The 25,445-nt window shown below is 46.0% G+C and overlaps 1 protein-coding gene across 1 annotated transcript in view; it reads left to right on the forward strand.

Annotated features, from left to right (window-relative positions):
- Nucleotides 1-3,051: 3,051 nt before the first annotated feature.
- Nucleotides 3,052-25,445, forward strand: part of LOC145406811 (uncharacterized) — a 47,031-nt gene continuing 24,637 nt past the window's right edge. Inside the window, exons 1-6 of the mRNA XM_080277908.1 lie at nt 3,052-3,237; nt 4,940-5,115; nt 5,684-5,870; nt 6,878-7,948; nt 9,890-11,575; nt 11,639-12,438. Coding sequence (XP_080134034.1) covers nt 3,052-3,237; nt 4,940-5,115; nt 5,684-5,870; nt 6,878-7,948; nt 9,890-11,575; nt 11,639-12,438 — 4,106 coding nt within the window. The remainder of the gene's footprint in view (nt 3,238-4,939; nt 5,116-5,683; nt 5,871-6,877; nt 7,949-9,889; nt 11,576-11,638; nt 12,439-25,445) is intronic.

Raw genomic sequence — 25,445 nt, forward strand, 5'->3', positions numbered from 1 at the left:
GTTAAATGCCTTCCACGCCAGGAATTCGAACCCTAGACAATGGGCGCACTCATCACGAGACGTGTACGCTAACCACCGGGCCATTAAACAGAATAGGAGAGAGAGAGAGAGAAAGAGAGAGATTAAATAGATTAGGCAGAAAGGCAATAAGTCAGCCAGATAAATCCAGGCAAATGAAAGCTGTGTTAATAAGGTCAGAATGTTAAACAAATATAAGCCTCAAAACGCTCCCTTATGCGCAGGTCCTAGATTAATAAAGTGAGTGAGGATATGATAAAGTGAGTAAAGATATAATAAAGTGAGTGAAGATATAATAAGGAAGATATAATAAAGTGAGTGAAGATATAATAAGGAAGATATAATAAAGTGTGTGAAGATATAATGAGTGAAGATATAATAAAGTGAGTAAAGATATAATTCCCTGCCTGATGGGCCCCAGCGCGTCTCCACGTAAACACTGTAACCTAGCAACGCACTCTAATATTTTTTATGGCATGGACGAGTTAAATATTTTTTTTCCAGGACAGAGGAGATAGTTAATATTTCTCTCTCTGCTTATCTATCTATCTGATAAAGACCATCGCTCTCTGTCTGTCTGTCTCACACACACACACACACACACACACACACACACACACACACACACACACACACACTTACACACTTAATAGCTTCAACTAGCACTCCCCACTACCCATTTAATTTTCCCTGATTACCAAGTCATACTGAAATAATGTCATGCAGTATAGCACAATGTAATGCAGTGTAACGCAGTGCAGTATAGTGTAATGTAATAAAAAGTAATGTAATTTAATGTACTGTAATCCCCACAGCTGCATCCAACCTCATCTCTGTGGAATGTACACAGTAATTATCATTCTAAATATTTTTCAAGTCCATTTCATTCTTCGGTTCATTACACTGTTCCACTGTTCATTATGCTATCCATCATTTTCCTGCCTATGCCGCCATTCATTCTATCATTCCACTACTCTACCATTCATTCCATCATTCCACTCACATTCCATCATTTCACTGTCAGTTCCACTCTATCCTTCGTGTCATTCTGCCATACCTCTGTCCACCCAATCACCTCTCTGTCCATTCCATCATTCCACTGTCCAGACGGCCTCTGTTCCTCTCCCAGTGGTGTGAATTATGCAGGTGGAATGAGTGTTCGGAGGGGCCAACTGGGGGTGGTGTGGTGGAGGTGTGGTGACTGGTGGTGGTGTGGTGGAGGTGTGGTGACTGGTGGTGGTGGTGGTAGCATGGTGATGTTTGTGTGGTGCCTGTAGTGGTGGTGATGTGGTGGTGGTGTGGTGGTGATGTATGGTGGTGGTGGTGGTGTGGTGATGATGTGGTGTGGGTGATGGTGAGCTGGTGGTGTGATGTAGTGTGGTGTAAGGGATGGTGTGGGGGTGGTAATATGGTGAGGGTGGGGTAAATGGACTGGGAGATTCCGTAGCACCTCTTCTTTAGCGATTTATTCTACATATTGCACCTCAGTGTCCTCTTGCATGTCACTGATGCAATCCCACTTCGGTATAAAAAAGATACAAATAGCACACAAGCGGGCGTTAATATTTAATAAGCAATATAAATCGCCAAGGATGGGGTGCTACGAAGTTTGTAATGTCACATAGGCCCGTCTTCTCGTTGGCTCAAGAACCTCCCTAACACCTTTTCCTAAGCAACTTATTTTGATTACTTCGCCTTACTGTCCAACTCTGTATTACATAAATCATTATAATATCGCCATACTATATATAGAGAACGTGGAAAAGAATATAAACTAATCATATATAATTAAAAACGACTGGCACAGTGGAGATAGACCGTTGCTGCGTGCCTGCCTTAAAGGGGAAGCCATGCAAGCAGAGAGCGCAGAAAGACAGAGGTCTCGAGCTGCCCTCAAATGCCACCACTTAGGTGCTAAGAGTCTTATTACAAGTGGTGTAGGAGGCTTCGTAACACTTCTTATTTGGCGATTTATTTTGCATATTACACCATAAACTTTTCATGTACCGTATACTCTTTATATCGTTTATTTATCGACATAAATTTGTTTGCATCAGTAACATACGAAAGGATGCTGAGGTTTGTAAGGAATAAATCGCCAAAGAAAGTGTGTTACGAAATTTCCCAAGCCACCATCTGCCATGATATGCTAGGGATATCACTTGCAGGAATGGTGACGTCTTTTGCTGGCTTTGATTTGCTTCGTCAAAATTATACAGTATGGATATACCTGAATATATATATATTTTTTCAAACTAGGGCAGAGCTCTCCCGCGGAAGGGTCTCTCTCTCTCTCTCTCTCTCTCTCTCTCTAACCCCTTGAGCTCGAAAAACCTCTCCGGATCTGAAGAAATTAGCCTGAAAATAGTAAAGACCAAAAGTTCTCGCGTTGAGGAGGTTAAAGACACTTCCGTGAACTCTTATGGAAAATCAAAAGTAACAAGAAATACATTAATTATTTCGATTGTATAAATTCTACCCATGTTGCCAGAATTATTCTCTAATGGATCTTAATTCTGCGAGATCAAGTGTCAGAGAGAGAGAGAGAGAGAGAGAGAGAGAGAGAGAGAATCCCATTATTACACCTTGGGATAAAAATTGATGTAATTGTCTCAGTCTGATGCATTACTATTTCTTTTAATTAATCTGAGTGGCTATTATAATTATATATGTCTATCTGCCTACCTACCTAACAGCCTATCTGTCTGTCTGTCTATCAAGCTCTATCTGTCTATCTACCTATCTATCTATCCACTCACATGATAATTATACCTGTATGTACCTGTCCCTATTCAGTATTTCTATGTCCATCTACATATTATAATATTTGTATCAATCGATATCTATCTAACTCAGCCAACCTATCTGTCTGTCAACCTGTCTATCCGCCTGTCAATTTATCTAACCGTAATTCTTTATTTCCATTCTTTTCTGTCTAACCCACCTAATGGTCCATCGATTTTTGGGTTTCTTTATTACTCTCTCTCTCTCTCTCTCCTAACCTAACCTAACCCAGCCTTCTATTTCCTCAGCATGGGGTCGGGGTGGGCGGTGGGTGTGACGGTGGTGGGCGGGGTGGGCATCGTGGGTCTTCTGGGGCTGCTGGGGCGTTACATGGGCGTGTGGGCGTGGCTGGAGGCGTGGATCAAGGCTGCCAGGGAGGAGAAGGTCCGCCTCTGCAGGTCACAGCGATCCACCACCAGCGGCCGGAGCTATCTGGTATGTGCGATGATGATGGTGATGATTGGTTATTGTGATTGTTGTTGCTACCTTCGTCATCATCATCATCATCATCATCATCGTCGTCGTCACTGATTCTGCCATCACCACTGCTATGACTACAACTACTATACTACTACTAGTACTACAACTACTACTACTACTACAGTTTCTGCCACTACTGCTACTATTGCTACTACTACTACTACTACAATTACTACTACTACTACTACTACCACCACCACTACTATTTTGTCAAAGGAACCTGAAGTGCAGGATCCAGAATCAAGGAAAGAGGAAAGTATTAGAAGTGGGTAACTATTAACAGTAGTACATCAAGTGAAATCCAGGGCTACACAGTCACTCACACATCATTCATGTCCACGGAATCCTCGCTTTACCCCACAGACCTATGAAATGAAAATCAAAATCAGAACAGAAATGTATAAACAGAATCAGTCAATCCCACATGACTCTTTTCAAGGTATAGGGGCCCGAAGCTAGGCTGCTCTATTCCAGGACATTATTTTAAGGGTGGATGACCAGCCAGCTTCCCTAGATGGCAGTATGTGATCGAAAAACCTCTTGGGGATCAAACCTACATTATCTACGGGTTTCATTCTGACGGAGGCGTCCTGACCACTAGACCCACGGGCGCCCTAACCAATAATAAATAAATTAGTAAATATGTTCACCTTACAATATCATTTTATAGAATCTGGTTCTTTTTCCCGCCAAAACAAAGTCTGCAAACATGTAACAGCAATCACGAACAAATCTACATACATGGAATTGCAATCTAGGCAAAACAACTTCCTTTTGAACAGAGGAGAAGCAATGCAACAGAAGGGAGTGGCGGCCTAAAAGAAAATCATCAGCGTTGCATTTTATTTTTACGCTCGTGGTACGGTATTCCCTTTGCCAGTGGTCAGATTGCTTTCGTTGGAGTTGTAGAGCAAGTTTTAGTCATTTTTGCTCTTTGTTTTTCGATTTTTTTTGGTAATTTCTTGAGTATCTATGGTATATATTTACTGACTTTAGTGCCTATCGTAGCAACTCTTCCTTAGCGATTTGCGCCTCACACTACATCTCAGTATTTTCTCGCACGTTCTCGTTGCAAATCACTTTGTCGAATCTGCAGTTAACTGAATAATATACAGCGGAATGTTAGCGTGTAGTATGCAAAATAATTCGCTAAAGAAGAGGTGTTACCAAGCCTCTCATGCCACTTTGAGTAGGCCATGCATACCTTGATGTGAACCAAAACTGAACTGAACTGTAATAAGCTGGTATTTGCAAGTCGGCGTAATGTTCACAGTCCAAAGTTTAGATAAGCAATTTCGACTACGCCCCCGAGGCCTAAGAAATTGCTGTATAAAGTTTGCAGGAATTTTCACTGGTTTTGCTGAGACTTGAGTTTATATACATACATATATATTATTTACATATATACACAAAATTTATGGGCTTGTGAATGTTGTCTTGTTTATTATTTATTATGCCTTGTGGTCTCATAGAAATTTGTTATTTTCCTTCCCACTTTCTCGGCATCCTGTCTCATTCCTCTGTCCCTGTCCCCCTATTTCTCCTCTCCTCTTACCCTGTCTCTCTCTCTCTCTCTCTCTCTCTCTCTCTCTCTCTCTCTCTCTCTCTCTCTCTCTCTCTCTCTCTCACACACACACACACACACACACACACACAGCTTGAAGGGGAGCTGGACTGGATAGGTCTTTGGCCCCGAAGCGGCTCCTACAAACGCTTCACCAACCTAGACGACCTAAGCTGCGTCGAGGAGGCTCCCGCCGCTCAGAGGCTCCCCCAGCAGGACCCCCTACCCCCCCAGCCCTTGCGACCCGCCCCGGCACCGCCCCAGCACAGGTGAGAGAGAGAGAGAGAGAGAGAACTGAAGGAATGGAAAGGAGTTCAGCTGAATAAAATCGTTTGGATATAGAAAGAATTAAAAAAAAGACATCATTATGCCGAGAGCTGAATAACTGAATTCTATGTAACTGTTAGTATTATTGTTTTAGTAACAATAGCGTTTATAAATGGCAGGAAAAAATCACTTCATTCTGTGTATGAGATGAATGGGGTACGAGAGAGAGAGAGAGAGAGAGAGAGAGAGAGAGAGAGAGAGAGAGAGAGAGAGAGATTGGTCGGATTAGTTCAGGTAATAAAAAAAAAGAGTTTTAAGAATTGTTTTGATAACTTTTAAGCGTTAACGAATTATTTTTTCTTTCTCCCCTCTTTGCCGGTTTTATCTTTTTTCTTCTCTGTCTGTCTGTCTGTCTATCTATCTATCTGTCTATCTATCCATCCATCCATCCATCTATCTATCTAACTGACTCCTTCCACCTTCTCTTTCCCGTCTCTAACCTGCTCTTCCTATTTCTCTCTCCCTTCCCCCCCCCTCCTTCTTTCTCTCTGATTCCCCCCCCCCTCACAGAATCCCCGGTTGGCCAGACAGTGGGGGGGAGGGGGGTTATTCCTCTGCCTCCCCCGGAAGCAGTAGTCTTGGGGGCGTAGCCAGCATCGACACCCCCCCAGAACCCTCCAGACCTGCTCCTGTGCTAGATCGACGGGATTCAAGCCGCTCGCTGACTGGTAGAATATCACGACGGGACTCTAGCAAGGTGAGAGATAGATAGAGAGATGGATAGATAAATAGGCAGGTAGATAAGTAGATGGAGAGAGAGAGAGAGAGAGAAGGAGGGAGGAATATAGTCATTAATAAATTGATGAATAAAACAGGCCGAAGAGAGTGCTGAGTAGGCAGAAAGAATATGCTAAATAAATGGATAGATAGATAGACAGATACTGTAGATAGACAGATAGATAGACAGATAGACTGTGCTAACAAAATCGCTTCGGAGGATGTACTGTGGATCATCTTAGGGCCGCGGGAACACAAATGCAAAATTCTATGGGAATTCTACACCCGGTTTCACTAACTCAGACAAGGGGCATAAATTCTATGGGTCTTCTACACCCGGTTTCACTAACTCAAACACGGGGGGCACAAATTCTACGGGTCTTCTACACCCGGTTTCACTAACTCAAACACGGGGCACAAATTCTACGGGTCTTCTACACCCGGTTTCACTAACTCACACACGGGACACACACTAGCTTCTTTTTTCTACTTCATTTTATTACTTCTGACCTCTTATATACATTTTCTCACACAGCCTCTTTTCTCTCACTCAATCTCATCTCTCTCCTATGTAATGTATATAACTTTTATTCCTCCAAGCAATCTCTTTCTCATATATATTCTCTGTAAACTTTTTTTTTTTCTCTCGTAGAAACATTCCTGTCTCGCCAAACCTTCATTACATCCCCTCATAGAATTTAATACATTCTAATACCTCTAATGCAGTCTATAAGATGTCATACATTCTCATATAACCTAATATAATCTCATACAACCACACTTCTCTTATACAAACATTATTCTCTCATACAACCTTTCCTCTCTCATCAAACTTTTTAGAAGTTACTCAGCTCTCATTTCATCTAATACAATTCAATATCTCTGATGCAGTTTGAAACCTCTAAAACAATCTCGTATAACTTAAAACATTTCATTCACTCTCATAAAACCACACTTTTTTCATAGTTTATTCTCTGGCCTCCACAGGAACTGCTGGCTACCTCTCAACAAGGGAGTCCCAAACGCGGCTCTACCAACCCCTTCAGGGCTTCCTGGGTGCCCCCCGACGAGTCTTCAGAGTCTGGCATCGCCCCCGAGGGAGAGACCCCACAGAGAGACGCACCACAGAAAGACGCACCACAGAAAGATGCCACCCCACAGAGAGACGCCGCACCCCAGATAGACGCCCCACAGAGAGACACGCGCAATGGAGACGCCTCTCAGAGAGACACCCCCCAGAAAGACGCACCCCAAAGGGACGCCGCCCCACAAAGAGACACTTCCCAGAGAGATGCCACCCCAGACAGAGACGCAGTCCCCCAGAGAGAAGCCCCACAGCCAATGAATGTCTGGATATCTGGGGGTGAGAGTCAGGTAATGGCTGCCATGAACGGGCGTGGTGTTGTCATGACCACCGCTGCCACCATTTCCACCATCTCGACCATCCAGCAGCAAGGTGACAGCACTGATTACGTCACCGCTGACACCACTAATAACATCCAGTACAATGCCTTCCCGCAGGCCACTTACAACCGAAAACTCAATAATAATAACAATGCGAAATACGACCGAGATTTCGATCGTACCTCTTTCCGAAACAACCAGAACAACATATCAACGGTACCGAACTACGCGACAACGGATGGCAAACAAACAATACCGAACTATGCGGCAACAGTTTCAACAGTACCAGATTATACGACAACGCGGTTAACAACAGGCAGAACAAGTGAAGTGTTAGTGCGCAGTGCCGGCGAAACTAGTGAGAAGAAAAGCGGAGAGCAAAACCGTGATGATAGTAGTAGTAGTAATGGTAGAAGTAGAAGCAGAACTGATCCCTCAGCAAGAAAACACAAAACAGGTGATAAGGATAGTCAGGATAGTAGTACCGGACACAGGGTAGATAGTGATGGTGCCCAGGGGGTAAATAAGGCTGACGAAGCAAGCGAAACTGGGCAAAGGAAAGCGGAAGAGAGTGAGGTGAACTTGATTGAACTGGAAGATCCTGACGACACACCACAACCATCACAGCCACCCACCCACGACAAGTCACCTCAGGTAATGAAGTTCCTTTCTTAAGCACTTTTTTCTTTTCGCTCTTTCTTTCTTTCCTTTTTTTTTTTAATTTCAGACTATTTAATCAGTTTAAGGGAGACTTTTTACACTGAAGGGGTTAATAGAACTATAGTGCGTTTGTTCCAACCTGACAAATATCCATAATTCCAGCTTGACTGATGTCCAGGTTTGAGGACTGTTTTGACTATCAACTAAGGAGACTTATTCTGACCCCATACAAAAGGCTAATCGAATTTCATGCACCCACATCTAAGTACGTACGCTGTGGAAATGGTCCAGTTTTGTCAGGTGAAAACGAACCAACTTTAGGGGAGCAAGAAGAAGCACAACAACCACAACCGAGTCAAAACAACACTGCCGACGTAATGAAGTTTGGCCTCTAAAACTTCCTTCGTGTTTGGAATCTGTTGCTACTGGTTACCGATCCTTTTTATTCTTTTGTTATTGTTACAAGAATTTCATGGGTATTTCAGGCACTAAGATTAATTTAGATTGCTGAGATAAGACATGGCGAATGTTTTTTTTTTAGGAGATGTGAAGGATTTGGCTACGAGAGAGCGGGAAATCGATAAAAGCAAGATGAGAGCTAAATTAAGAATGAATTAAGTGTGTGTGTGTGTGTGTGTGTGTGTGTGTGTGTGTGTGTGTGTGTGTGTGTGTGTGTGTGTGTGTGTGTGTGTGTGTGTGTGTGTGTGTGTGTGTGTGTGTGCGTGCTTCCTTTGTGGTGCGAAATGTGGAATGTAAGCTGACTTGGTGCATGTTGGCGAAAAGCTCAGTTAGAGGGAATGAAGGCCTCTTTGTTGCACTCGGCTGGGCAAGAAGAGGCGAGTGTGTGAATACAAATGAGGCACTGCAGTAGCGACGGGGAAAAGGACCATACTCTGGTAGAACAGGCTTCGTAACTCCTATTCTTTAGCAGTTTAGTCTGCATATTTCATCTTAACATTCTCTTGTATGCACTGTATTTAACTTTAATATCGACTTAGTTTTGCGTCAGTAATATACACGATAAAACGTAATAAGCAGAATAAATCGCTAAAGAAGTGGTGTTACAAAAACTCAAAGACAGAAGCAGACAAGATATAAGGAACTACTGGGAAGGAAGAAGAGTCTAGTGTAGGCAATGGTATTGTGTGGAGACAAAGCGTGATTAATTAAATAGTTGAATCTTAGAAAACAGCCGTGAGAGAGAGAGAGAGAGAGAGAGAGAGAGAGAGAGAGAGGAGAAAATGTAATGGGAAACTGTAATTGGGTTATGTCAGTAATCTGTGCCGGAGTGACAAGCTAAGTAGAGGACACGGCACCACATCCTGCTCTTATTTTGGTTTACGGTTGCTGCCTCCTGATCCGACCCTGGTGAGTCGCTCTCTACCATAAGGGAGTACCGGATCCCAACACGGTGTATGTGTTGTACTGTACCTGTTGTTCGGACAGTGGTGAGGACTCTCTAACACCCTGCATGGTGCGCTGTATGAGTATCTGTAGGACGGCTGGAGAGACGCCTTAACGTGCTGACTCGATATGACGGGGCGACGGAGTTGCCTGGTTATACAATTCCCTCCTTTTTTCACGAGAGGAGAATGGTGCACTGCGGAAGAAGGGGATCTTTGGCCTGCAGTCCAGTGGGTTTACGTTCAGACGACCGTGGGGTTACAACCACCACTACTGCCACCACTGCCTTGTGATGGTTAATTGAAGAAATAATTCTCGTACTGAAGGGGTTGTTGTTGTTGTTGTTGTGGTCCAAGGCTCAACCAGATGTGAATTCGAAAGACGGTAGGCTGAAATTGCTGTCCCCTTGCAGTCTACCATCCTCCTTTCGGCAGATAGGGTGGGGGTTGTGGAACGTTTGTCTAGTCAGGTAGGAGAGGCATCAGGTTATATCAGTCAATAGTCATTAATATTCTTGCTTTTTCCTTCCAGATAAACGTATGGGGGTCATACGACACTCCAGCCACTCCCCCCAACACAGCCACGCAGCCTCCCTCCTCCCCCTACTCCCCCCACATCACCTCCAGGCTGGCGGAGGTGGAGGCCAGAATGAGGCAGCTGGAGGTGCACGAGGAACCTAGGGATGCCTCCGACGATTGGTGGCCCTCCGACACCTCCACTTCCAACCCCAATACCTCCACCTCCTTGCCTAATACCTCCACTACAGCCTATACCTCCGTCTCTTATGCCTCCTCCTTGAGTTATTCCTCCACCTCCATGCCTGCTACCTCCACTACAACTCACATCTACACCTCTGATGCCTCCACACTTAGCTATGCCTCGATCTCCACCTCGAGATATACCTCCTCCGCCGTAACTAATGCCTCCACTTCTGTTTATACCTCCCCCTCAAATTATTCTTCCACTGCAGCTTATACTTCCCCCACCACCTCCAAGCCTAGTACCTCCACCTCCAATTATACTTCCACTTCCATATCTAGTACCTCTACCTCTGGTTATTCTTCCACTTCCATACCTAGTGCCTCCATCTCCAGTTATTCTTCTACTTCCATGTCAGGTACCTCCACAGCAGTTCCGTATACCTCCATCACCTCAACCTCATCTTATACCTCCACCTCCACACCACAAATCTCCACCTCGAATTATTCATCTGCCTCCATACCGTATACATCCTCCTCCATTCCATATGCCTCCACATATTCCTCCATGCCGTCATATAACTCCACCACATCCACAACTACTTCCACACCTTATAGCTTCATTACTCAGTACACCTCCTCCACCTCCACTAGTATACCTTATACCTCCACTTTTTCTTCCACTTCTCATACCTCCCCCTCCACTTCTTCTACCTCTTCCTCCTCCTCCACACCCTATGCCTCCACCTCCTATACCTCCTCCTCCACCTCTCTCTCAAGCTCCACACTCAATTCATCCACCCCATCTAGTACTTCATCCACTTCCACTTCAACCTCCTATACCTCCCCCTCGAAGGTTCCTACCACCATCTTCACCTCTGCCTTGCCTTCCACATTTGCCTTAACCACCTCCACTACTGCCTTAACTTCCACATCATATACCTCATCCACTTCAGTCATTTCCTCCTATTCCTCCACCTCCATATCTCCCACCACCTCTGCCTTACCTCTCTACTCCACCAGAGATATCATAAGTATTTCCACACTGCCCTCCACCTGCCATATCTCCACCTCTGCCTTATCTTCCACCTCCTACACCTCATTTTCCACTGCCTTAACGTCAGATTCCACTCTCTCATCCACCGCATCCATCATACCTTCCACCTTAACTTTAGCTTCCACCCAGGTCACATCAGACTCCACCTTTACTCTAGGCTCCCTCTCCACCTCCCCCTCCACCGCCACCATCACCTCCTTCACCACCACCACCAGCAATTACTCCCCCTCCCCCTCCACCACCATCACCACCTCCTATTTTTCCTCTCTCTCCACCACAACCACCTCATCCTCCACATTTGCTCTAGATTCCCTGTCCTCCACTACCTTCACCTCTTACTCCACCTCCCCCACCACAGTCACCAAGAATTTCTCCACCACTAGTAACTTCTCCACCTCCCTCTCCACCACAACCACTTCACCCTCCACCTTTACTCTAGGCTCCCTCTCCACCACAAGTACATCTTTCTCCACCTCCCTCTCCACCACCACCAGCGACTTTTCCACCTCCTTCTCCACCTCCCTCTCCACCACCACTACCACTACGGGTGGCAGCTCCCTCTCCGTCTCACCCTCGGCCACCACGTCGTCCTCGTACACGTTCACGTTCACTCCCTCAAGCACGTCTGCCTCTTCCCCGTTCTCGTGGCAGTGGGGCGCGACCGAGGACGAAGACGAGGACGAGAGTACACGTCGTGTACGTGAATACATCGCATCTCTCAGTGCCAGACTGCGACAACTCCCGGACCATCCCAAGCCCCTCACCCTCAATGCTCTAGAAACCCCACCATCATCTGCTACTTTGCCACCCCTTTCCCCGCCCTCCTCGGCTACCTTACCTCTATCCCCGCCCGCTTCAGCTACTTCCACGATACCCACCACCCCGCCCAACTCAGCACGAACCGCCTCACTGGGCTCCACAGACACGCCCCCGGTCTCCGCCGAGCCCTACAGCCCATTCAGCCCACGTAGGATAGGACAGGGGAGTCTGGGCAGCCGGCGGGCTTCAGCTGACGTAGCATCTCCGAGTTCTCCTGGCGTCTTCACCCTGGCGGGGAGGAGATTATCACTGGACACCCCACCGCACGGAGGCCCCACCCCGCCAAACTCCGCAGCCTCGCACCACACCTTCAGCGATACCCCGCCCAGTTCCGCCGGGTACCTCAGCAGCGGAGGGGAGGGTGACCCGCATCACAGCATGGGGGCACTCAAGCGCGCCATGTCCTGCGACTCCGTCAGTTCAGACACCTCCGTCACCCTGACCGAGCTGGAGGAGCCGAGTGGTCAGGTCACCGGTTACCTCACTGTCCAGGTCATATACGACAGGTCAGTAACAGCAAACTCTCCGTCTGTCTGTCTGCATGTCACACACACACACACACACACACACACACACACACACACACACACACACACACACACACACACACACACGCACACGCACATATTCAATAGAATAAGAAGTACTGTCATTCATGAAAGATGTGGAATACGCAAGAAGCGTGCTGAGGTGGTAGGGTCATGTACAGAGAATGGATGTATTGTAGGGAGGGTGTCGAGAATGGTAGGCCTATGTGTGAGTGAGTTTGAAGGCGAGAGGAGGCCTGGTAGGTCAAGAAGAAAGTGGGTGAATATGGTGAATGTGTGCAATATAGTGAATGAGCGTGCAAGAGTGTGTGATATTTAGGCTGATGAGGCTAGGGAAGTGACTGGAGATCTACTTGATTGGATCAGTTAGGTTCCGGTGAGCATATGAAGAGGGGGTGGCACTTTTTCTGATAATACACGGACTAATTGTATCTCGAAAATAACGTAAGTATCACCTGAAACGGAAAATACTATAAAATATGTGCAGATGGTTGAGTATATGAGGTGGAGCCAGGATTCCGGGGGCTTGGATGGCAGGTGAATGAGTGTCCGGCTCATTTCAGTGGCTGCCGTCAATAGTTCCTCTTTTGTGCTTTCCTTTTGTTTGTTTTCTGAGCCCTACCTCAAACTATCCCTAGGTAAAAGCAGGTTGGGACGATGATGATGATGATGATGATGATGATTTTCTCTCTTGTTTTGGCCCAGAGGTATAAGCTTACTGCTCGTACTTGAGATTTTTTTTGGATCTAGCGGGATTCTTTCATTTATAAAACGCAGTAACGTAAAAATGAAAGAAGTGTTCGAAGATAGTCGTATATTCTAATTATTCCCTCATCCCCGACGCTCTCTCTCTCTCTCTCTCTCTCTCTCTCTCTCTTACGTACCCCCATAGAGCATTACAAAGGAGATTATCAGTAATGGCGAGCAGCTAACCTCGTTACTAGTTACTAGGAAAGAGAGAGAGAGCAGAGCTGAGAAGAAGGGAGAGAAAAGGTGAAAGGGCGAAGGGAAGAGGAGAATAATAAAAGCCGTGAGCGAGAGAGAGAGAGAGACAGAGAGAGAGAGAGGAGAAAAAGACTAAACACAGGGTCGCCTTAAACACACAGCTTAAGAAACACCACGTCCTGAAAGGAAAAAAAACCCCGGCCCTAGACAAAGAGCCTTATAAAGTATACCCAGAATGTAAGGTTTCTGAAATCCTGGTCTCCCCCCCCTCCTTCTCTCTCTCTCTCTCTCTCAGCTGACGATTCCAACTTACTCATGCACTGAAGTGGTCTGTAGTAATCTCTATGAACATATTCAGTAACATGACACATTTTATATTTCATTATTGCTGCCCCTGGTATGAATTTGTTTAGGCTGGGAAAGAATTCTTGTAAAGAATTTATTTTCAATTGTGTGGAAATTTTTAAGATTCGATACAGGTGAGGTGGAGCTACAATCAATGTTAGATAATTGCTTTATTGAGATTAAGACTTAGTAATTACACAGGGTGGTCAATATATTAGGCTCTACTTGCACTCCGCCGGGCGATGTTCCGTATGTGCCGAGGACGGGTCAGTCAGCGTAATTAATGTCTATTCTGCACCATTTATTCATATCCTAGTGTCACATCGAAGCCCACACCAGCACATTGAGCCACGAATTTCTAGTGGAGCGCTATTTTCGGATCATCTTGTTATTCCATCTACCACGAGACTTGTTTAACTTAGTGGAAAAGTTCTCGTAGCGAAGGTGGGGTTAACACCACTGCTTAATATACAGCGCGGCGAAAATGGTCTCGGGAAAGGGCTTTAAAAAAGTGCTCAGAAATGCTTGGCTCCTGAGAAACGTTTTAACATTTTTCTTTTCACGTGTGGGACGAGAGTTGACATCATCTATATAGCTGGTGGGGCGAGAGAGAGAGAGAGAGAGAGAGAGAGAGAGAGAGGGAGGAGGTAGTAAGAGAAAAGGCGAGGGAAGGGAAGAGAGAAAAGGCGAAGAGGAGACTGGAGAGAGGTATGTGAATGACAGGCGGAGAAAGGGGGTGGGGGATGGAGGCACGGAGAGAAGAATGGAGAGAGGGAGGAAAAGAGAGAGAAAGGGAGGGAAAAGGGGGAGGGGGAGAAGGAAGAGGGGGAGGGGGAAGGAAGAAGAGAGGCTGGTAAGGGAAAAGGGAAGAAGGGTAAAAAGAGTTAGCGAGAGAGGAGATGGGGAGGAAGCCAGGGAGGGAAGGGAGGAGGGAAGGAACCTGCAGGGGTAGGAATGGAGGAAAAAGGTAAAAGGACAAAGGGAGGAAGAGGAGGAGGAAAAGGGAGAGAAAGGGAAGGAAATGGGAGAAAATGAGGGAAGAAAACAGGAATATAATTATACATGTACAACAACTACACAGAATATAATTGCCTTTAATAGGTAATCCAACGCTGGTATTAATAAAAGAAATGAGAGAGAGAGAGAGAGAGAGAGAGAGAGAGAGAGAGAGAGAGAGAGGGGGGGGGGGATGGAGAGAGAGAGGCAGAGAGATGAGAGAGTGAGGAAGGGGGACATAAGTGGAGCAAAACGTCACCTGAGGGACCTATTATGTTAAGTGTTAATGGAAGGAGAGAGAGAGAGAGAGAGAGAGAGAGAGAGAGAGAGAGAGAGAGAGAGAGAGAGAGAGAGAGAGAGAGAGAGAAGCTTAATCTGGAAATAATAGGAAAAGACAAGCTAATGAGAGAGGGGAAAGAGTTTAGAAAATGCATGGCAGGAAGGAAGGAAGGATGGGAAGAAAGAAGAAAGGAAGGAAGGAACGAACGAAAGAACGAACGTTTGAAGGAAGAAAAGACGAAGGAAGGAGGAATGTGAGAAAGGAAGGAAAGAACGAACCATGGAGAAGAAGGGTGGGAACAGGAAGAAGGATGCTAGTAGGGATGGAAGAAGGAAGGAGGGGAGAAGAGAAGTAAGAAGAGAAAGAAGGAAGGAAGGAAGGAAGGATGGGAGGGAGGGATGGAGGAAAGGAGGGAAGGGAGGAGGGAAGGAGGGAATGAAGGGTAAAATGAAAAGAGGAAAGAAAGGATAGAAAGAAAGAAGAAAAAGGCAAACGGAGAGAGGAAGGAAGAAGGAATGAAGGAAGAGGGTAGAGAATCAGTCTGACGAAATACACTGAGCATTCTCTCTCTCTCTCTCTCTCTCTCTCTCTCTCTCTCTCTCTCTCTCTCTCTCGTCAATCTTTCTCACTTGTGGTTTGGAGGGGTTGTGTCACTTGATTTAATTAAGAGAGAGAGAGAGAGAGAGAGAGAGAATTTTGTCTCCCTCCACACCTTAGATCTCATTATTCTTCCCTCTCTCTCTCTCTCTCTCTCCCTCCTCCCTTTTCTTTCTCTTTTCTTCCACACTCCTTTCTAACCTGCCATTTCTCCCTCTTTTCTTTTTTCTAACTGTCACTTCCGGTTTCCCCTCCCTCTCTCTCTCTCTCTCTCTCTCTCTCTCTCTCTCTCTCTCTCTCTCTCTTTCTCTCCCTCTCTCCGGCCACGCCCTCCCAGCCCGCTCTTTCCGACTTTCCTCTTTCACCCCACACACCACCTCACCTTCCCCACCACAGCTATCACCACCACTACCACCTCACTTTCCCAGCTCCAGCTTCCACATTTGGCACTATCTCCACCACAGCTACCGAAACTATCACCACTTCTGCCACATCTACCACATCTATCACTGTCATTACCACACCTACCTCGACCTCCACCACAATGACAAAAACTAGCAGTAACCACCACCACCACCACCACCACCACCACTATTACTACTAACCGCTACCACCAAAACTACTATCTCCTTCACACCTTTGTAGCTGCACCTATCCTGTCATCATCATCATCATCATCATCATTAAGGACACAGTCATCTCCCAAACCATTATCACCTGGAACCGATTATTCAAACCTACTACTATCACCACTATCACCACAACCCCAGTTACCACCATCGTTATATCCACAACCAGCGCTAACATCAACACCACAACATCACACCGAGCACAACTACCGTCAGTACTACACTACAACTATTAACACACACACACACACACACACACACAACAGACATATATATATTGTCTGTCTGTCTGTCTGTATGTGTGTGTGTGTGTGTGTGTGTGTGTGTGTGTGTGTGTGTGTGTGTGTGTGTGTGTGTGTGTGTGTGTGTGTGTGTGTGTGTGTGTGTGTGTGTATGTCACTTCATTAGTTTTGTATCTTACTTCCAGCGTCGTCTCTGCCTGTCAGTCTGTCTGTCTGTCTGTGTCTCACTAAGGTTGGATCCGCCATCAAAGTCAGTGCGATCTGTGTATGCATGTAACTCTCTCTCTCTCTCTCTCTCTCTCTCTCTCTCTCTCTCTCTCTCTCTCTCTCTCTCCAGCCTCGGGGGTCTACCTCGTTACTGACTACCTGTTGAGCTAGAGAGGAAGGCAGGGTGAGGTGGGGAGGAAGGAAGGGAGGCAAAATTGGGCAGTGTTAGGCAGACAGGCAGGCAAGGAGGCAGAGAGAGAGAGAGAGAGAGAGAGAACTGAGTGAGTGAGGTAGGAACGAACAGAAGAGGTATCAAGGTAGGGACAGACAGGGTTAGGAAGGCGATGAGAGATTGAGCGAGGGACGAAGGGAGAGCGGGAGGGAGGCGGGGAGGGAGGGAGAGACTGATGTAGTGAGGCAGGATGCTGCTGCGAGGAAGGGGGATGGAGAAATGTAGGGAGAGGCAGAGAGTGAGGGAGAGGCAGAGGGTAAGGGAGAGGCAGCGAGTGAAGGAAAGGCAGCGAATGAGGGAGAGGCAGAGGGTGAGGGAGAGGCAGGATAATTATATAGTAAACGAGGACATGAGCATTGACCTGGTCAGGAGAAGGAGAGGAAGAATTAGAACGAGATAGGCCGTATTCTAAATGCTGAGACTTCGTAGCACCTCTTCTTTAGCGCTTTATTTTGATATTAGCTTTCATTTTACCTCCCTGTCGTGTGTTACTATATCGTTTTAACATCGACATAACGTCCTTCAATAATATACAAAGGGGACATTGATATATAATTGCAGAATAAGTCGCTATGGAAGAGATGTTGCCAAATATCCAAAGTCACTCAGAATAAGGTGTGCAGAAACAAGAGGAGGTATTTTAGGAGGGTTTTGAGTCTTCTTGGCTTAGTTATTTTGAGCATTACACCTCAGTATACTCGCGCGCTCGTTTGCGTGCGTGTGTGTATGTATGTGTGTGTGTGTGTGTGTGTGTGTGTGTGTGTGTGTGTAAACTTTGTCGATATTAACTCACAGGCTCCTTTGACCGACTCTCATAAAAATAAAACATTGTGGCATGAGCTGGATAAGAGCAGTCGAGTTGTCCGGATCGTGAGAGGGTTAAAAGGACATATGGAAGATAATATTAATGTGTAGCATGAATAAAAACGGTGACAGAGAGGGCCGCCTTAATGTAGTGACACTGATGCATGCAGGCAACTCCTCTGCCTGGTTATACTAACGTTTTCCAAAACCCCCCCCACTCCCCCGAGAAAAAAAATATTATGGTGGGCTGCAAGAAAGGTGGCAGAATCAGCCTGTAGTATCACGTCAGATGAGCCTAAGACAACAACAACAAAAACAGCAATAATAGGGAAAAATAAGTCGCTAAGGAAGAGGTGCTGAGGACGAGGGTTCACTGGGAAGGGTGCGGTATTGTTGTTGTTGTTGTTGTTGTTGTTACTGTTTGAGAGAGAGAGAGAGAGAGAGAGAGAGAGAGAGTTAGTGATATTTTAATGAGATAAAAAGTTAGGCGTTGAAGAGACAAGGAGAGAAAAGTTTGAGGGAGGGAGATTTTTACTCTCTCTCTCTCTCTCTTTCTCTCTCCTTTTTCCTCTTTATGCTCACTTGTGTCACTAATCACCTCCTCTCTCTCTCTCTCTCTCTCTCTCTCTTTCTCTCTCTCTCTCTCTCTCTCTCTCTCTCTCTCTCTCTCTCTCTCTCTCTCTCTCTCACTCTCTCTCTCTCTCTCTCTCTCTCTTTTTGCTCCCTTGTGTCACTAATCACCTCTCTCTCTCTCTCTCTCTCTCTCTCTCTCTCTCTCTCTCTCTCTCTCTCTCTCTCAAAACGCAGACCCTAATGAGGAGGAGGCCTTTGGGACGAAAGGAGGAAGAGAGAGAGGAGAGGGGAATAGATAGGGAGGGAGGAGAGAGAGAGAGAGAAAGAGAGAGAGTAGAAGGAGGGGAGGTAGAGAACGACAGGAAGAGAGGAAGAGAATTAAAGAGAATAAAAAGAAGAGGGAAGGAAGAAAGAAAGAAGATGGTGAAGGGAAGTAGCAGACGAAGAAATAGATGAAGGGAAAAAAGGAGAGGAGAAAGGAAGAGAGACATTGAGAGAGGGAGGGAGACAGGAGGAGAGGGGAGGGAAGTAAGGAGAGAAAAAATGAAGGAGAAAAAAATAGAGTGGGAGGAGGGACGGAAGGAAGGTGAGAAGGAGGAAGGAGGGGTAGAGAAGTGGAGAAAGAATGAATAAGAAGGAAAGAAAGGAAGAGAGAGAGGGAGACAGGGAGAGACAGAGGGGAGAGGAAGAGAGAGAGCTCGATAGGAAGGATACTATTAAATCTTAAAGATCCTGGGAGAGAGAGAGAGAGTGGGAGGGAAAGAGAGAGAGGAAGAGAAGGAGGGGAGGAAAGAGGGAGAGAAAAAGAGTCGAACAGTAAGGCGAAATAATGGGACGCTAAAAACAAATTAGACTGAGGAAATGGAGAGGGAAATAATGGAGATAGGAAGAGAAAATAGTGGAAGAGAGGAGACGAGACGAGAAGAGAAGAGAGGAGAGGAGTAGAGAAGAGAGGAGAGGAGAGAAGAAGAAAGGATGGAGGATGGACGAGAGGGAGGGAGGGAGGGATCGAGAGAGGGGAAGATTAATGAGAAAGAGGAGGGGAGGGGAGAGGAGAGAGGGGGAGGGGAAAGGAGGGGAAGGGAGGGGAGGAGAGAGGATGAAAGGGAAGGGAAGAGCTGGAGGGGGAGAGGGAGGGGAGAGAGAAGGTTACTGAGGTAAAGAGGGGGTGGGGAGGTAAAGAGAAGAGGGGAAGGGGAAGGGAGGGTTAATGATGGTGAGGGGAAGCCTTCGGTTTCTAAACTATAATGTGGGAGTCTAATTAGGCAAAACACCATTAGCACCTTTTATTATTATTATTATTATTATTATTATTATTATTATTATTATTATTAGTTATACCGTTATCTTGGAGACGGGGAGAGGAAAGTGGAAGGAGAGGTTATGAATGGATATGGGGAGAGGAAGGGGAAGGAGGGAGAAGATGGGAGGATAAAGAATTAGAAAAGGGTGTGAGAAGAGAAATGGGGGGAAGGGATAGGGAGAAAGAGACGGAGAAGAGGGTAGGTTAAAGGAAAGAGAAGAATTAGATGAGAGGAGGAAGAGAAGGAAGAAATGGTGGAATACGTGAGGTGATTACAGTATATCCTCTTCCTTTAAGTTATAGATAAGTTCTTACTCTATAATATCTGTACACTCTCGAGTTACGCCCGTTCCCAAGATCAATCACTTCGTAAACCAATGGAGCGAATGAGTCGGGATGAGCTGCGGGAAGCCTCTTAGTACGGCTCACACTTTCACTCTCTCATCAGGTTCAACTATAATTCATTCACTTCAACCTGGATGAGATTTTCGTCCCTTTGCAACCTATGTCTCGCGGCTGAGTGGAAGAATAAGACAATACTACTGCCCTGCATTCTTGCCATAGCACTTTTTCGTGACTAGCACTGTATCTTGCTGGTAATCTGTTACGGTTCAGTATTCAAGGAGGAGAAATGGCAATTTTACGCCTGAAATGAGGAGAGAATAGAGGAATTTTAACACTGAACAATTCCTCCACGCCCGAACTTTGACGCTGATTAGTGACCTTAACCTTTAATTGATTTACACCAAAATTAAAGCACTTTTTCCCATCCCCAAACACAACATGTCTGCAAAATCTGATCCAAATCGGTTCTGCCATTAATGAAATATTTTATACACGTGCGTACCTACCTACCTGCCTACTGTACATATACATACATACATACATACATATATACCACTTTATCCTTTCACATGGTTCTCGTTCTCCCTCTCCTTATTCTGCCATTCTCTCCTTTATTCTTTAATTCGTTGGGTATCTGTGTGTGTGTGTGTGTGTGTGTGTGTGTGTGTGTGTGTGTGTGTGTGTGTGTGTGTGTGTGTGTGTGTGTGTGTGTGTGTGTGTGTGTGTGTGTGTGTGTGTGTGAAAGATAGTGAGTGTAAGAGAGGGAGAGTTAGCGAGTGGTGGTGTGAATGAGTGATCGTGAGTGTGAGAGAACGAGTTAGCGAGTGTGGTGGTGTGAGTGTATGAGCAAGCTAATGTGTGCGGGGCGAGTGAGTGAGTGAGTGGGAGTGAATAAGAGAGTGACTTAGAAAGAGTAATGATTTGAGTAACTGAGTTAAAGTAAGAAGATGAATTAGGGAGAGTCTGGCAGTGGGAGTGAATGGGTTAGAGTGGGTGACTAAGTAAGTTAGAGAGAGTGACTTAACATGATCACGTTTTTCCCTCGCTCTCAAAGTGCATAAGAAATGAGATATCCTCACTGCTACTCTCTCTCTCTCTCTCTCTCTCTCTCTCTCTCTCTCTCTCACTTCCGGGAGGGAAGGGAAAGAGAGGAACGGAGCGAGGGAGACTGACGAAGAGAGGCGGGAGAGGCTGGGTGTGGCAGGGTGAAGCAGCGTCTGGCAGAGTACGGCGGAGTGAGGCAGGGCGATGGAGGGTAAGGCAGGGCGTGGCTGGTTGAGACAGAGCGAGGCAGGGTGATGCAGGGTGAGGCAAGGCAGGACAGGGCGGGGCAAAGTGAGGTAGAATGAGGTAGGATGAGGCAGGGTAAAGCGAAGTGAGTCAGGTAGGGCAGGATTGGACAGGGCGGAGTGTGGTGAGGCAGGGTGTGGCAGTGGTAGGTTGAGGTAGGACCAGGCAGGGTGAAGCAAGGTGGGGCAGGTTAGGCATGATAAGACAGGGCGGGGCATGGTGAGGCAGGGTGTGGCAGGGTGAGGCGGAGGGTGGCATGGCGAATGAGGGCAATGTAGCTTAAAGGTTAGAGCAGATACACACCTATACATGCATGCACACACATTCACACATACTGTTCACACTAGCGTACATATCTTACAAATTTACATACACGGTTTATCATCATCATCATCATCATCATCACTATCATCAAGATCATCATCGTCATCATCATCCTAACCCTATAATAACCCATTAATAATGTGATAAATAGCAATAAGCCACACTCACTCACACAATCACTCACTCACTCTTTAAACCTTTCAAAATATCACCTACATCTCACAGGCTTCAAATAATTAAGTCAGGTTTCACAAGATTGTCACTTTCTCAATACATATGTAGGGTAGATCTCATTCATTCGACCGTCAGGTGAAGAATAAAGTGGTACATAAGTTTTCCTCTACATTTCCCTGCATACTTCATATATCTGTAACAACATCACGCGCGCGCGAACACACACACACACACACACACACACAAACATACTGTATACACACAGTTATAGGTCTCATTCCCTCTTGCACACACACATACAGACACACACACACACACACACACACACACACACACACAGGGGTTCCTTGTTTCCCTCTTATAAACTCTCTTGCGCACGCACACCCACATACTGTAAACGCACACACAAATATCTACGCGTCCCTTGGTCCCTGTTGCACACACACACACACACACACACACACACACACACACACACACACACACACACACACACACACACAGGACAGGTCAAACAGCTAGCGGTCTCTCATTCCCTCTTGTGCACACGCATAATTCACTCTCTCTCTCTCTCCCTCTCTTTCTCTCACACACACACACACACACACACACACACACACACATACTACCATAAACTTCATCACACTATCGTGCTACCACACTCCACCACACCACGATACCACACACCCCACCACACCATAACGCACTCCACCACACCATACTCCACCACACTATCGTACCACACTCCACCACACCACCACACTTCACCACACGGAACACTTCTTGAGGATCCTCACACAATAATTTTCGACTCCTCGCCCCGCCAGAACTAAAGTAATTAAAAAGTTGATGTATTTACGAGCTGGTCAGGAGACGCAGCCTCCCTCCCTTCCCTCCCCGCCCCACTCTCTCTTGCTCCTTATCTCCCCCTTTACCTTCACTCTCATCTTTCCTCTCTTGCTTCCCTTCCGTTTCTCCCTGTCTGTCTTCCTCCTTTCCCTACTTTTTCATCATCTTACCTCTCAGCCTCCCTCTTCTTTGACTCCAACTCTCCCCCCCTCTCTAAATTACTGAACCGTTCAATTGGCTCGTTCCGACCACGTTAATGACCTGGAGAGAGAGAGAGAGAGAGAGAGAGAGAGAGGGAGAGAGAAGAGGAAGATAGGGAAAAGAAAGACTTGGAAGGAGAGGAGAAAGACAGAGAGAGGGACGGGAGGGGATAGGAAGAAAGAAGGGAGGAAGATGGGGCAGGAGGAAAGAAACGAGGAAAGGAGGGAGGGGAAGAAAAAACGGATGGGAGAAGGAAGGTGAGAGGAGGAAAGAGGAGGAATGAAGGGAGAGAAAGAAGGACGGATGGAGGGAATGAAAGAAGTATGGAGGGAGGAAGTGAGTGAGGGAATGAAGGAAATATCGGGAATAGGAGGAAAACACACCTTGTGGTTCAATAGTCTCTCTCTCTCTCTCTCTCTCTCTCTCTCCTTCTCTCTCTCTCTCTCTCACCTGTTGCTTCCCCCTTTCTCTCTAACTTTTTCTTTCTCTCCCTCTCGCTGTGAAGTTAAAACAATTGGGATGATTGTGGTAGTTGTGGTAGCGATAGTGATAACAGTGGTAGCTGTGGTAGAGGCAATAGTTGTGGTATTGGTGGTAGTAGTGATAGTTGTGGTAGTAGTGGTAGTTGTGGTAGTGGTGGTTACTGTGGTAGTGGTGGTTATTGTGGTAGTAGTGATAGTTGTGGTAATGTTAGTAGTTGTAGAAGTGATAGACGTAATGATGGTTGTGGTAGTGATGGTAGTAGTGGAAGTTAGTGGTTCTGGTTGGGGTGGTGAAAGACAGCTGTAGTTATGGTAATTGTGGTATTGGTGATAGCTGTGGTAGTGATGGTAATTGTGGTAGTGACAGAGGTAACGATGGCTGTAGTAGTGGTGGTAGTGGTTGCTGTGTGTGTGTGTGTGTGTGTGTGTGTGTAAGGTATGTGCGGTAAGTAGCAATGGAGAGTGTGTGTGTGTATGGATATATTATTCATGTAACATCCTAGGTAAGTTCCTCTTGCTTACCTACACACTTTATTGACGATACGTGTCTGGACTGCCACGTGTGTGTGTGTGTGTGTGTGTGTGTGTGTGTGTGTGTGTGTGTGTGTGTGTGTGTGTGTGTGTGTGTGTGTGTGTGTAAATTATCGTCTATTATGGTCGGCATCTAATACCTGAAAGAGATAGAGAGAGAGGGGGGGGAGAATTTATCTATCTACCTACAGCCAGACGTCAGATCTCAGAGTTCATGTAAGGTGGTCCCGACATAAACGACTCCAAGCCTCTCTGGCTCTCTGAATGAGGCAGTCCTAGTATGTATTCTATGCAGACAATGGGTATTAGCACCAAAGTGGTGACATGTGCAGCTGTGTAGCACGTAGGACTGCCGGGCTATCGTCTGTGTTCAGTCAGACACATATTAAAAACCAGAATGGCACTCAGTAGAGCACATACCTCCGCCAACGCCCTATCTCGCAATTTTAAAGAAAGTGAAAAAAAAATCCTGGATCCGCACCTTTATCCGGATCCGTACCATAATTTACTGGAGTGTATGCTGGGCCAAGGGCCATTCTTCTACCAAGTTTCGTGGAAATCCGCCCAGTAGTTTTTGTGTAAGCCCTACTTGTAGCAACGGCATTACGGAACACAAGCGGCACTAGGCAGTTATTGCAGGGGTGCATTCGGGCTCAAAAGCGAAAAAAAACTAATAAAATAATATTTCAAAAAGTTGGTGAAACCGATACCAGGAACTGCAGGGTGAATTGCAATAAAACCTGTGACAAAAGTGGAAATAATTGAAGAAGGAAAGTGAAAAAAGCAAAAAAAAACACGACGCAAGCAGCACGAGAGCAGTTTCAGGAGGGCTACCTGCAAAGTGAATGAAAACGAGTGGAAAACAAGTGAAATAATAAAAAAAAGAACGAAACTGAGAAACACTCTGAAAGCTCCACGTGACATTCGAATGCTGATTGGTTAATTTCGATGTTTACCTTTCGAGCGGCCAATCAGGTGCCAGACCAGCCTACACGAGGTATCTCTTCGATCTCCATAGATGGGCATTCTGGGGAATTGAAGGAGAGAGAGAGAGAGAGAGAGAGAGAGAGAGAGGGTACACAGAGTCGAACAGACATAATGGTCCCAGGGAGGTGATCAGGCGTTAATGCTGGCAGACTTACACACTAATACCAGCAGCACGTGAGAGAGAGAGAGAGAGAGAGAGAGAGGGGTCACTTAAGATGAGAAATAGGCGTACACACATACGTTGGGCTTTATCACCTTATGACAAGTGTTCATCTTGTCTCTTGCCAAACATATTGGTGGTGAAGCATTCTATATTTTTCGGGAGATTGTACAGCCGGGGAATTAACCATTATCCCTAGATTTTGGTGAAGACAGCGTGGAAAGTGTTCCACATCTTTTCCATAGCACTTCTTCGTCACTAGCATCATATCCTAGTGTTAATCTATTGTAGCTACTGGCTCAGTGGCAGGAATGGACAATTTTACGATCGTATTTCTTTAGCATTGCACTTCTTCGTGACTACAGTAGTACCATATTTTAGTGTTAAATGCATGTTACATCTCCGAGGCAAAATAAGAGTATTATGGTTCTACATCTTTTTCGTAGCACTTCTTCGTGACTACGGTAGC

Source organism: Coenobita brevimanus, chromosome 71 (assembly GCF_032717465.1).
Source record: "Coenobita brevimanus isolate Jiangsu-jjx chromosome 71, ASM3271746v2, whole genome shotgun sequence".
NCBI lineage: Eukaryota > Metazoa > Arthropoda > Malacostraca > Decapoda > Coenobitidae > Coenobita > Coenobita brevimanus.